At 31.5% G+C, this 14,184-nt stretch overlaps 1 protein-coding gene across 2 annotated transcripts in view; it reads right to left on the reverse strand.

Annotated features, from left to right (window-relative positions):
* Positions 1–14,184, reverse strand: part of LOC107449891 (LIM/homeobox protein Lhx5) — a 213,259-nt gene that overhangs the window by 81,309 nt on the left and 117,766 nt on the right. For both annotated transcript variants that reach the window (XM_016065571.3, XM_016065562.3), the window contains exon 3: positions 11,712–12,178. In XM_016065571.3, the coding sequence (XP_015921057.1) occupies positions 11,712–12,178 (467 nt within the window). The remainder of the gene's footprint in view (positions 1–11,711; positions 12,179–14,184) is intronic.

Raw genomic sequence — 14,184 nt, forward strand, 5'->3', positions numbered from 1 at the left:
AAAAGGAGAAAAAGTATAGCCTTTTTACGCCAAATAAAACAGATGATTATAATTATAATCGCATAAAAACACCAAGACGTTTTTTTTTTCAGTATTTAGAAGGGAAAAGGGAAAAAAAAGCGCAAAAAGGTTTTTCTTAAAGGTAAAAATATGAAGGGAAAAAAAACGAGTTTTTTAAGTGGGAGGGATTGGAAGTGGGAAAAAGCAGCAAAACCACTAAAGAAATAAAAGAAAACCCTCTAATGATAATAACGTTTGAAGTACAAATAAAAAAAAAGAGTTTAAAAACGTTGTGGATGGAGAAAAAAAAATGCTAGGTGCTACTGCACAAAGTGAGTTTTTGCCTTCTTAAAAGGCAATTAGTGAGCTTTATTTTAGTGAACAAACACCATGGTGGTGTTGGTATGTTGGGAAAAAAAATCCTTATCTATTACGCTGCTAATTGACTGAAAATTACATAATTCAAGTGTAATTGCCCTTCTTGGCGCTCTCAGGAAAGGGAAAACAAATTAATTACCCTGGTATATATTAGGTATGAATGTCATGGATAATAAATTCTCATTTGTGCTAGTTGGAAAAAAGGTATTACTTACTTGGGATTCTGTTAATAAGTGAAAATAATTTTTTTATGAGCATTTTCACCAAGGGTGAGGCGAACAGAAAAAAGCAATAATTTTATTTTTAAAAAAAAAGACTTTTAAACTCAATTAACGCTGTGGAGTGCTAATAAAACGAAGATAATGTTTGATTGTGTAGGGTTTTATTTAACTGCAGTTTGGTGATTTTGGAATCAACAAGTTGTAAAGTAACATTAATTTTGTTCTGTTTATCAACGTCATTACAGCGTTTTAAAATCATCAATCAGATCAAGTATATTATGTTTAAAAATCAGATATGTTTAAAAACATGTTTAAATAGAATAGAATATGTTTAAATAGAAAATTAAAAATATATCAAGCAATATATGTTTAAAAATCACATCAAGCATATTTGTTTATGCTTGATCTGATTTTGATATTTAGTGAATGCGGCTTAATTAAATCCATTTCCTAATTATAGACAAAAGAAAAAAAAAGTTGGAGTGTTTCATGTTTTTTCATTATTAAGTATTATTATTTCATTTACAATTACATTACGTGAGGGTAAAGTTATAAAATAAAAATCGACATTTACTCAAAAATAATATAACTCTGAAAAATCGAAGATTTTCGAGTTTAAATACAATTAAATTTTATTAAAAATTGAAGAATAAAAATCGTTTTTTCCGTACAATGAAACTAATCTTAAACATTATCTGAAAATGATAATAATAATAATAATGTGGTTACCAGTCAACCTAGAGCTCGGAGAAAATGATAGAAAAATAGCATGGAAATATTACGTAAGGAACTGCACATATATCTTACGGGTACTAGCCTGTCATTTCCAAACTCGATTAAAGTCTTTAAGGTATATATTCACAGTACATAACGAAACAAACATATTCCTTACATTAATGCAAGTTTACATCCATTAAAGGTTTAAGAAGGACAACCCTTTTCATCATTTGAAAGCAACACGTGAGTATCCGCGTACCATTTGACGCATCAAAAGAAAAAAAAAGTAACAAGTAAGCCGGTAGGCAAAGCATATCCCTGCCCTCTGTTTGAAAATGATTTAGAAATCATTAAAAATCGCTTCCACATCATTAATTTGTTTTTGCAAGACCACCTCTGCAAGATGGCGGATTCGGACATTCATCAAACAAAAAGGGATCAGATTTCATCGGTCCGTGACCAAATCATTAAGGCGTAAAAATATCATTTTTATTTCATATCTTGTCCACACATAGCGTATCATTATGACACCAAAAGACTAGGCTTCATTCGCATCGGATGCTGTTTTTCTCGCTGTGTGGTCCATCTTCAAAAGTAATTGGTTCTGGCCAACCGAGGAAGGAAGAAAAATAAACGGACACAGAATGGACTTTGCTAAATCGAAAGAAGTGCACATTTTTTTTCTGAGGCCAAGAGCCGCGCGGAATTCAGCCCTTTTTTTTCTCCAGAAATGTAAGCGAATGAACTTGGCCTATAATGTTCAGTGTTTGAGATTTCTGCCATTTTTACTTAAGTTGAAAATTAATTTACTAAGTTCACGGGAAAAAATCCACTTGCCTGAAAAATAAACGAAGTGACCTCGGATTTAAATTTTTATATCGATCAAAACAATGATTTTGATTGAACAAAGGTATTGGCATCGAATCAATAACAATCTAAATTATTGATTTTATTGAAGAGTAGAATTACGTGGACAATTTTCTTTTTCAAAAATAACGTAAGTGTAAGTTTTGAGAAACGATTACGTTCGTATTAACGTGCTTTAGGTTATATGAAACAACATAAAATTGAAAAAAGCTGTCGAAATTCAAAATGTACTTCCTATAGTGTGAGAATATTTACCTCAGACAAAACATTTTCCTTTACTATGAATATGTTCAGATTTATTTATTTAACTATTTATTTCTTATTGTTAAAAACCACAACGAAAAGAATTGATTTGTCATTCAAGGCTGCATGGGATTGCGTTGAAAATTGAGAGAGTTTCTTAATGCTCAATAAATAGCAAAAATATTTTTTTCCCTTCAAGTTCTTTGCTTAATGAGATTTAAATTTTTTAGCAATGTAAATTTAAGTGCCATAATTATCTTTTATGAATAAGAATTCAGGAAGATAATTCATCAATATATTTAAAACAAAATAAAAGCAAGTTTTGAAAAAAAAAATTAACGATTGCGATTTAAACTTTTTTTAGTGAGTTTACGAAAGTAAATTTAAAGGCATTTTTATGTTTTTGTAGAAGTATTCAAAGAATAGATGTATTTGATGACATGCTTACTTAGAGTTATATTTATAACTTATCTTTTTATCTTATTAACCTCCTACTTAGAGTTATATTATTATATTATTTCTTAGAGTTACAGTATGGATATTCATCAGATGGCAAATGCCTACCGATTTAACTTCTGGCGTATGAAATTTTACAACGGTTTATTGCTTTTCGGGGATGAGATTCACTATCAGAAATGAAACTCTCACTTTTGACGATTCAGCAATCCTTAAGATATATTTCATTCATTTTGAGAATAATTGTGTCAAGAAATCACGTGATTTGTGACGGATAGCGAGTTCTCAAATATATGACGAAAATGTTTCCTCAACTCGAAACCTCATCGTAGAGCATTATGGGAGATTGTTAACTGGAATGATGAGACTGGAATCGAGACTAGACGATCACAAATGAAGTGAGAAAGTATCGGACTGATCGGTATGGTGGTCAAGGAGTTATCCCGGTATTAGGAAGTTCTCCGGATCGAATGCCGCCTCAAGAGTGTAATTTATCTCTCTGTTCTATCTGTACTTCTTGTGTTATTTAGGACGACATTGATTCACCAGCATGTTGCTCAGGATAAAATGATAATTACAAAAGTTAGATACTTTAGGCACTAAAAGTTATTTTATTTTGGTGATAAATAGAAGGAAAATTCGTTGCCTCGAAGAAGTGACGAAAGTTAACTTAGTCCCTTTGATGGAAAATTAGCTCGGAGCATATACCAGGAAATGGTTTCGTCAAAAATGAAGAAAAATTCGTGATATTTGTGCATCCATTTTTAACAGCGTTGGTATTCAATTGCCTGACAAAACTTCACCAAAGGGAAAAAGGATGGACATTCCTACTTTTTTGGCAAATATATTCACGTAGTGTCATCAGATTTGCCAAACCTTTTACTCGCTAAAAAATATTCTTCCATTTTAAATTTGGCATATGTATGATTTATACTTTTAAAACAACCCATTACAGAATGATTTTAAAAAGAGCATTGCGATAAATGATTGCAATGATTTTATATTGCAGGTTTAGAAACCTTAGTCAGGCGTTGTAACAAAAATATAAGAAAGGTTAGGCGAAGTTCATTTGATGGCTCTAAATAAGTCAAGATAAACAAAAGCTTAAAAGGTATTCCTTGAAGTCTGTAAGCAAGAGTAAGAATCTTTTCTGTATTCTTCGCTCTTATTTATTAAACTAGGTAGAAAAACTTGCGGCAAAACAAAAAAAGGAAAGCAGTCTAAATGCAGACAGATTTTAAAAGAAACATGCTCGTGTATGTTTTCCTTTTGAATATCCAAAAATGGCATTTTCTCTTTGTATATTATTAGGCTGGCGAAGAATGAAAAAATTAAAACTTATGGAGCCATTTCCTTCTAGAATATTTTTCTTCTTTTAAACCGTCTGTAAAACCTCTCTTCACTCCCATGATAAGAAGAAGAAAAAAATTGTTCCTCATACGAAAGTTTCGTTCACATCAGAACAATGAAAAGGAAAAATTTTGACTCGGTCTCCTTTTTTCTTTTATTCAGTAAAAAAAGAAGTGGGACTCTTAAGTTTGGAAAAATTTGAAAAAAGTTTTTTTTTTCTCTAAGTTTTTATTTTTTATATTTAAATCTTGAAACCCCTGATTAGAAAGGCGTGGTGAAGAAAGGGCATTCAACTGCAGAAAGTGTCCCTTATAGTTCTTATACTTCTTCTCTCAAATAACCAGTCTGCATTTATATTCTAGTAGAGGTCAATTTTGACTTCTACCCGCGCTGTCAACAAAACACAATACTCGCTGCTCAACAATGAACGCGCCTCTGGCTGTTCTATGTTCTTCAACAAACACTGGTGTTTTTTTTTACCGCCAGGTACCGATTGTATTAGAGGTTTTCATAAGATATATAAATAAATAAATTAAAGAAAAAAAAAGATATATGACTACTGGTATTAGAATACTTTGATAAATAAGCTTATTGCTTTCAAGTTGTAAAAAGCCGATTCTAAATTGACTTTTATTTTACGTTTTAAAATCAAAAGGAAAATTCCCGGTTCAAAAACATGCCTTTCGAATACTGTTAGTTATGAGTGCGTGAGAGATGTTAGGTAAATTGGTACTAAAAATGTTTTGAAAACTTGAAATTTGGAGTTTTGAAGGAATGTAGCTTGTTTTAAATTTGAAATTGGTTTTGATTTTCTAAACGCATGATAGTTTTAAATTTTCTAAACATGTTATTCAATAATGTAAAATTAAATGTTTGGGTCAGTTTGAATAATAAATTAAATTTTAAAACAATTTATTTATTTATTTTCTTAAAAAAAGATAAATGATGTAAATAGAATTATACAGGGAATACAGCTTGGATAGAGTTTTTTTTTTCTTTCGAAATGACTAAACGTTGTATTTACCAATGCAGTCTTATTTGAATGATATTTATTATTAATAAAAATAACTTTTTTATTTTTTTTCTCTCTCTTTGCTTTCTACTTTCGCTATTTAATCTTTCATCTCACTTTTTTTTCTTCAAATTTTGAAAAAAGGGAGGTAATGGATTAATTTGAACAACGATAAGAGCAAATTTGCTTATAAAATAAATTTTGAAGTTTCAGAACAAATATGCTTTTACCTTAAATCAAGAAAATAAATAACTAAGCTTCATAAACATGGTAATTAAGTTTTTAGTTTTCTAGAAAAATATTGAGGCATAATTTTTTTTAGAGTAAGAGAGTTTTGTAAACATCAGTTAAAGAGTTTCATAAATATTATCAGTTATCATTATCATATTATAAATTATCACCATCAGCTATCAGAAAGTTTTAGAAACAGTTCAGAGAGTTTTATAAATATCAGTTAGAAAGTTTTATAAATATTATCTGTTATCATTATCATATTATCAATTATCACTATTAGCTATTAGAGAGTTTCATAAACATCTCAGAAAGTTTTCGAAACATCTCAGAGAGTTTTTGAAACTTCTCGAAGAGTTTTCGAAACATCTCAGAGAATTTTATAAACATCAGTAAGAGAGTTTTATAAACATCAGCTAGAGAGTTTTATAAATATTATCAGTTATCGTTATCGTGTTATCAATTATCACTATCAGCCATCAAAAAATTTTAGAAACATCTCAGAGAGTTTTATAAATATCAGTTAGAAAGTTTTATAAACATTATCTGCGATCATTATCATAGTATAAATAATTTATCAGCTATTAGAGAGTTTCATGAACATCTCAGAGAGTTTTATAAATATTATCAATTATCACTATCAGCTATCAGAGAGTTTAAGTAACATCTAAAGAGTTTTATAAACATATCACAAAATCAGAGAGCTTTATAAACTTTACTTTAAAAATTGACTTTTTGTTTTAAATGAAAATTTTTTTATATTACATAACCTAGGATCAGACATTAATAATGTTAGTTTTAAAATAGAAGAAAGAAATTTTGTAATCCATCTGATAATGTGATTTGTTATCCAAATGAATAACAAACATGTGTATACAAAAATTTAGAAGAAAAAAATTGAATTTCTGAAGATAAAATGATTAAAATCACAATTGATTTCATCAATTTTTATAGATATTTATGCGTATAATTTTGATTTTCCAGCTGTATAGAATCCAAAAGCTTATGTCAAGGAAATATTCTATAAATATTTTGATCCATCAAAATTTTTTTATTAAACAAATGTTGTTGTATTTGGCTTATTTCATAGCTGATAGATTGGAATTAAGTTCATCAGATATATTATTCCATATTTAATATCCACGTTTTTGTATTTCAACTGATAATCACATCATTTCTAATCTATTTTTTTCTAATTGTAGATCATTAACAAAGAAATTATTTAACAGTAAAAAAATATCTATTATCAAAAATAGACCCAAAAATAGATAAAAGAAAACCGAGAATTATATTTAAAAATCGGAAAAATGTCTGAACCATTTTAAAACCATTTTATTTTGTCTGTAGAAACCAAATTTCAAAAGTGTTAAAATGTTTCAAAACAAACTTTTCGCGGGACATGTCAAAGAAAGACTTATTTGTACGACTAAATCAATCATAAATTTTGCCAGTAGTTAAAATAATTAAATTTAAATAACACAAAAATAGAAATAGGTGCACCATTTTTGCTTTAATTTTTTATTTTATTTAAGAAGTTAATTCAGAACAAAGTATCTTCTTGCGTAATGGGCGAAGAAAATTACTACCATTATCTTTATCAATACTACAGGTAGCAGGAGGGAAAAATGTTTTTTTTTCCCTTTCTTTTCTTTTTTTTTTACATTCTCGTGACGAGTGTGAAGCAAACTCTGGTATTATATTTTCCGCTGTCAATCATGTATAACTCAGCTTGCAGATAAGAGTATCCTTCAATAATAGGGAATAACAATAAAAAAAGAAAGAAAGAAAAAGGGGGTTTTCATAGTAGGACCATCATAAAAGGGCCGCCAGATTAAGACTGACACACTGGGCGTATGAAAGGGCGGCGGTAGCAAGCGGCAATTACCACTTTCAGAGCAGAAAATTACAGGGGCGCGAGCGCCAGGGCGGAAAATGATACGACTCACGCGAAAACCTCTCGAATTATCGGAAGATATGGAAATATTTGTGAGAAGGAGAAAAAGGGAAAAAAAATATATGTGTATGGAGAAGATAATATGGATAACTGCATTGTAGGGAAAAGTTAAAGGGGAAAATAACTAAAAGAAGGGGGGAAAAAGAAGACAACCTGTAATGAAAGGATTTTTAAGTAGCATTTATTAGATGTTGAACGTATTCTTTCTGAAATACGATTTTTCAGATCTGTGGGAATTTCTTTTCGGGATCCTTTCTGGTTGAAAAGGTAGATAGCTTTTATTACCTGTTGCTTTTTTGCAATGGCGGATTTCGCTTACAATGCACAGGACGTTTACAAAGCGTTTGTAAATTACGCTTATTAGTTTGTTTTTTTAAAACATCTATCCAATCGAATTCTTTATTTAGAGTGCGTTCCACTTACTTTTGTTCGAAAATGAAAAACAATTAAGATTGGAAAAAAATTCATTTTCAAAAAAATTTTTGTTAGCTTTCAAATATTTTTTTAAATCATAAATATTTTCTTTTTCTTTCATAAAAAAATTAAATAAATTGCTCAATAGTATTTTGAAAGTAAGATATCAGTAAAAGCTTACAATAAAATAGTTCTTTTTTTTTTTCAACAACGGGCGTTGAGCAGTCGACTCAATTCTGTGTATAAGACTATCAATGTTCATCTTCTTAGTCTTTAATTTTTAACCCAAGCCACAAAAAAGGGGAACTCATGGATCAAGACTGGGCAACCTAGCCTTTGCGAAAGACTTTTTGATGGAATTAACCCACATTTACATTATACAGAGAGGAAAACCGAGAAAACATCCCACTGTTAGCCCGTCGGCTAAGGGATTTTCCCGCATGATCCATCTTACTTTGATGATATTTTATATCAGCACTGTCGTGTTGCGAGATGGGAACAGAAATCGAATCAATCAGCCAACACTGGGATTGAACCTTATTGGACAATGAGCAGTCTATCCCCTGAGCCACCGAGACTCTTAAAAGTTCTTATGATTTTGTTTGCTTTAAAGTTGCTCAGCTAAGTTGCTTAAGTTAGCTTAAATTAGTTTGCTTAACAGTCTTAAATTATCCAATGTTTAGTTACAAACTGGGTGTTCCACAACGCCCTAAAAATATATATTTTGAATGCTCGTCTGAAGTAAAGTATGCGAAATATGTACAGGAGCCGCAAAATGATATTTGAACAAGAAAATTCCAACAAATCACCATAGAAGAAAGTGAGACTGAAAACAATAATTCCAGACTGGGAAGAAATAGAGAGGTGAGAAGAGATGTTTAAAAACATTTCTATTTACGTCACATAAACAAACTGGTTTTGATTTTGTTTTCGTCCCTTCTACATCCCTTGTGATTCTTCAGTTTTCAGAGAACAGTTTTTTTTCTTTGCTTAAACATCAATTTGCAATCCCAAATGCGTATATTTTTCAACTTTATTTTTGAAAAGTATTCTAAAAGTATATAGTAGTCCTAGCGAACATTCCAAATAAGTTGGCATATAACTTTCTCCTGACACCAGTCGATCATTAGCTGAGCATTGAAACTGAAGAGCTTAAAGGAAGTATATGTTAAGCCATATTTTAAAACACGTAATTGTTTTTTGTTAAAAGGCAGCTGTCAATATGGACCATTAATTAATTTCCCCAAGTATTTTTTTAAAGAAGGTTTTTAAAGGTAGAAGTTAACTCCTTAAAATTTTTGTATATTCTAAACATGATTTTTCGTTTAATTTCACTAGAATATCACTTAACGTTTTTTTTTTAATACTAGTAAGCTTTTCAATTATTAATCATCAGATCCCCCCCCCCCACATTTATGACGAGATAGTTAAGAGGTACGCAATATTTCATAGAATTTTAAAATCAAATGTTAAGTAACTTTTTTTTATTTGGATACACAAGAATTATGTTGCATTATTTATAAATGATGGCAAAGTTGAAATCTGACTTAATAAAAAAATTTTTTGAGGGAAATATGAATACTGTTTTGATAAAACTATTTTGCTACATAGCAATAATTTCGAATACGTCTTAACAAAACAAATACATATTGGAAATATAGTATAAATTAACCACAAATTAATGTCGCGCCATACAATTAAAAACAAACTTTCTAAACGTCAATGACATTTTAAACGAATTAAACTGAGATGTTCATATATTTTTTTTTTCTGCGATAAATACCATTGTGTTGAGTGAACTCAAAACAATGCTCTTCAAACTTAGTAAACTGAATATTTGCTTGAAGCAGAGAAGACCACATACAGAAAGCATCAAATGATAGCACAAGTAACTATTGAATTGAATATCTGATTTCAATGCAGGAATGTTAGGCGTTCGGGGGTGTAGTAGGGGTGGGGAGGAGTGACACACAATTCCGTTCTGGAACAACGGATCAGAGCGTGTGAACCGTAACCCTGTAACGTGTCAAATAAGCCGCTCGATTCCACTGTTCCAGAATGTTTGCCAGGGACGGGGTCATGCCAACCCTTCTCGATCGTGTGCCTGTGGTGGCAGTACAAGTTCTCATATGGTGGGGGTGTATATAGTCCGTTATGGTTAAACTCACATTATACATTGGTTATATATATGTATATAGGGAATTGTGGGTGGATAATAGGGAAGCCTGTGCGAGGAATAGTTTAGATAGTATACTGTATAGAAGGCCATATGGAATTCGAAGCTCTGTGTTCCCGCTTGGAGATTATATTAATATGTGCAATGCCTATTGTGTTCTTAATAGACGAACTAAAACAATTAACTGCATATTTGACCTTCATAATTTATTTACCTTTTCTTTATTAAAAAGTATGGTTTTCAATTTCTGTCTTTATTAAATTTGTTAAAACAGTTTACAGGTTATTATTTGTTTATTTCTTTGCGGGACACTTTGATGTGAATTTTTGCTCTTATCAGCTTTACAAATCATCCATTTTGAAGTTAAAAATATTTTTATGGGGTAATTATCAAATTTGAATTTTAAAAAAGATATATGGGTGTGCAATGAGTGTTTTATTTAACAAAAATTAACTTTCAGGAACGAAAAATATAATAACTCTCTTTAAATTTGTTTAGTAGGGATGGTTTGTATTACTATTTATTTTTTATCGTCATTTTTAAGTGTATAGTTATTTAATCAGAATTTTATCCTGGCAATTTTGTCGTTACTTAGAAAGTTTCTTTGATGAATGTTTCTTATTATACCATACCAACTTGTTTCAATAAACATTCAGTAGGTAAAAAATTAAATATCTGAACAAAGACATGATAATCTCCCATATTTAATTCAATGATAATGGGACTCTAGTAAAAATTCATCCCCATATGGGGACAAATGATTGAGAGGTTGATCAAGTGAGACAATAAATAAATTCATATGGTGTATTCATATAAATTCATAGGTATTAAAGCAGTATGGAATTTTACTATATTACTGTTTGTCTTAAATTCAGATATGTCAACAAAAAAAAACATTAGGAGTGACCGAATGATTCTCCATTCATTGGCAAATCACCTTATTCCCGATTTATTAGGGTTTCTTTAAGACTACCGAATATATTGCAATTAAGACTACCTAAGAAACTTAAGGATATCTACCCTTACAATAAAGGTGTTTTTAAGGTTGTTTTGAAGTTGGCAGATGCAAAAAATCCACCTGAGGTAGAAAATGAGGTTATGTTTCGTACCAAAAGTAACCTCATTAATAAACCTCAATTTCAATCTCCCAAAATCAACCTCATATATAACTGAGAAATATTTTTAGTTTAGATCGGGTGAAATTATTCACATCTCAAATATACGTATTTGCTTGAAGCGTAGAAAAAAATAATCCGCACACCTCAAAAACAACCTCCTTAAGCAGGGTTGATAAAAAAGTAGATTTCCATCAACCTAAAAAAAAAACGCTCAAGTATGAATAAAACAACTTCATACACCCTGACTATACAAATTGGGAGGTTGATTTTTTTAAGGTTGTTTTTGAAATCAATTTCGAACAAACCTCAAATCAACCTTGACACCTCAAATAAACCTGAAATATATCTGACATTTCTGTAAGGGTTTCTTTAAAGCTACCTAGACACCTTAAGCTTTTTCTTTTAGACTTCTTAGGTATTACTACCTTATTAGATAGATTTATTAGGTTTTTCTATGAAGTAGAAGATCACAAAAACATTAGAGTGATTTTAGAGAATAGAGACAGAGATAATTATTTCTAAGTTGGATTGAGCAGGGGTTTGATTAAAAAAAAAAGAGTTGGATATGACTTACCTGTATAACCCTCATGTTGAGGCCCGTTTCTTGTGCCAACTGTTCTCGTATATGTCTCGTTGGCTTAGGCGTTGCAGCGAATGCTGCCTTTAGGGTTTCCAGTTGTTTGGCTTTGATAGTGGTGCGAGGTCCCCTTCTCTTCTGACCTGGCGTATTTTCGTCATTCTGTGCTGCAGAGTTGGACGAATTGGTGGTTTCACTGCTGCTGTTGTTACCGTTAGGCCCACAGGAAGCAGGATTAGGCCCACTGGCTGGGCCACCAGCACTACCCGGCGTCGAATGCAGATGCATTTGAGGCCCTGTAGGACTGCTAACAGTAGAGGTTCCACCATTAAGGCCATTATGACCTCCGTCTCTCTCAACGCTGGAGTCTCTCTCACTTAAATGTCCATCGTGGTCAGGACCCAAACCGTCTCCAAGATCATCGAGGTCGTTACCGTCTGAAGGGGAACTTGCAGCAAGGACACCTGCAAACAGAATAAGTTGTCTTTATTATAAACATGTCTGAATATTGGAGAGAATTATTCGTGTAAATGTTAACAGAACAACTTAGACTAACTTGCCGGTATTTTGAATACGTTTTTGGAAGACAATTGATTGCTCTATTCTTTGGTTTTAAATTGTCTGAGAGTAAAGAAATTGCATTTTGAAATTGATAAGAAATTGGATTTTTTAAAAAAAATATATATATATTAGAGATATCACGTAAATGTAAAATAAGGCAACTTTGCCAGTGGTTTCAAATATGTTTTTCTCTCTTCAAATATTAGCAAATAATTAGTTCCTTTCGCTCAGTTCAAAGCCTGTCAGAGAGCCTAAAATCACATCGCAAGTTTTTGGTATTTTATATTTTGTAATCGTCGTTGAACAGCCGACCCAATTTTTGGGTATACGACTACTGATGTTCAACTACGTAACTTTGTAATTTTTAACCCAATCCAGAAGACAAGGGAACTCCGGGATCAAGTATTGGGAGAAATTTGCCTTCGTGGAGGATGAGGAGATGGATGAAGAATGAGGAAAAATTTGTCTTTTTAGGGACTCTAACCCATGATCCGTCTACCACTGAGGATATTCCACATCAGCACTGTGGTGTAGGCAGGATCTGGAATTCGCATCGACCAGCCGTGGAATTCGAACCCAGTTCACCTCATTGGAAGGCGAACGCTCTATCCCCTGAGTCATCGCCATCGCGGCTCAAGCTTTTGGTATTAGGAAAAATCTTTTTAATAACGTTTTAGTTTAGCATTCAGAGTGTTCTGATTGTATTTAATATAAACTTCTAGGTGCTTTTATTTAATATAACTTCTACGGTAACCCAGCGGTTAGAGAATTCGACTTCGTTCCAAAAAAGCTGGGGTTTGATCATCAACATTGTGAAGACTCACCGATTAAATGCGATTTACTTGCTTGTAAATTCTTTGGAATCGAAAGCCCTGTTCCGGGTCGCTGACCAGTACCATGGATACAGGAATCAGGGGGAAATTTCTCCTTCCCCTTCAGATCTATGTCTAAATTGAGGAAGTGGTCCCATGAATTATCGGGCTACTTCTGTGGACTTCTGAGCCAAGATATACTTTCACCTTTGCGGTACTATCTTGTCAAACAAAGGGAGCCCCTTCCTGACTTAATTCGCATAAGACCAAATTGAGCTTGGATTGTCCAAGTGTCATTAGAAACAACAGCAAAATTAGCTTCTACAAAATTATAAAAACTGCTTTAAAGTTCCAAAATTATAATTTTCCTAGAATGGCTTAAATTGAACATGGCTGCATTTAAAGCGGTAGAAATATATGTTCTATAAATCGTGGAGGGCCCGATGACTCGCGAATTAGAAATATCTAGAATAAAGCGGCATTTGTCTGTCTCATTCAGACTCCGCGTGAATTTATGATTCATAAATACCTCATTTGTCAATTCGGATTCACGCAAGCGGTAATTTTCCTATCATTTCAGTTGGCGAGATTTCGTTTATGAATGAATTCTGGCATCATTTGATTCAAATAACCATTTATCCTCGTGAATTGTTTCAATCTGACCAGTTTTACTTAAACACCAGAGCCTTTTGAATAGAGTGAAAGTTTGAATTAAAAACTGGTGCCAAAATGCAAAACAAAAGTTTCTGTTTTGAGTGATTTACAATTTAGAGCCTTTAGTTTAAAATATATTCGATGATAATTTATAGAATTTGTTTTTAAAACGATATAAAGTTTCTTTTGAGTTTCCATGGAAGGTTTTAGTTTTATAATTTTAATGTTTCTCAATTTTGAAATAGTATAGTAATTGTAAAATATTTTTAAAAAAAATGGATTTAATGAATTTTTCATTAAAATAAATTTAGCAGATTCATCGATAGGCTGATTTAAAACAACTAATTATAAACACATTTCGCATTATTTGAATTAAACATATAACTAATTAAGAAATCTACTTTTTATGAAATGTTATGTGATAAATTAAGGAATCTTATACG

This window comes from Parasteatoda tepidariorum, chromosome 8, assembly GCF_043381705.1.
Source record: "Parasteatoda tepidariorum isolate YZ-2023 chromosome 8, CAS_Ptep_4.0, whole genome shotgun sequence".
NCBI classification, from domain to species: domain Eukaryota; kingdom Metazoa; phylum Arthropoda; class Arachnida; order Araneae; family Theridiidae; genus Parasteatoda; species Parasteatoda tepidariorum.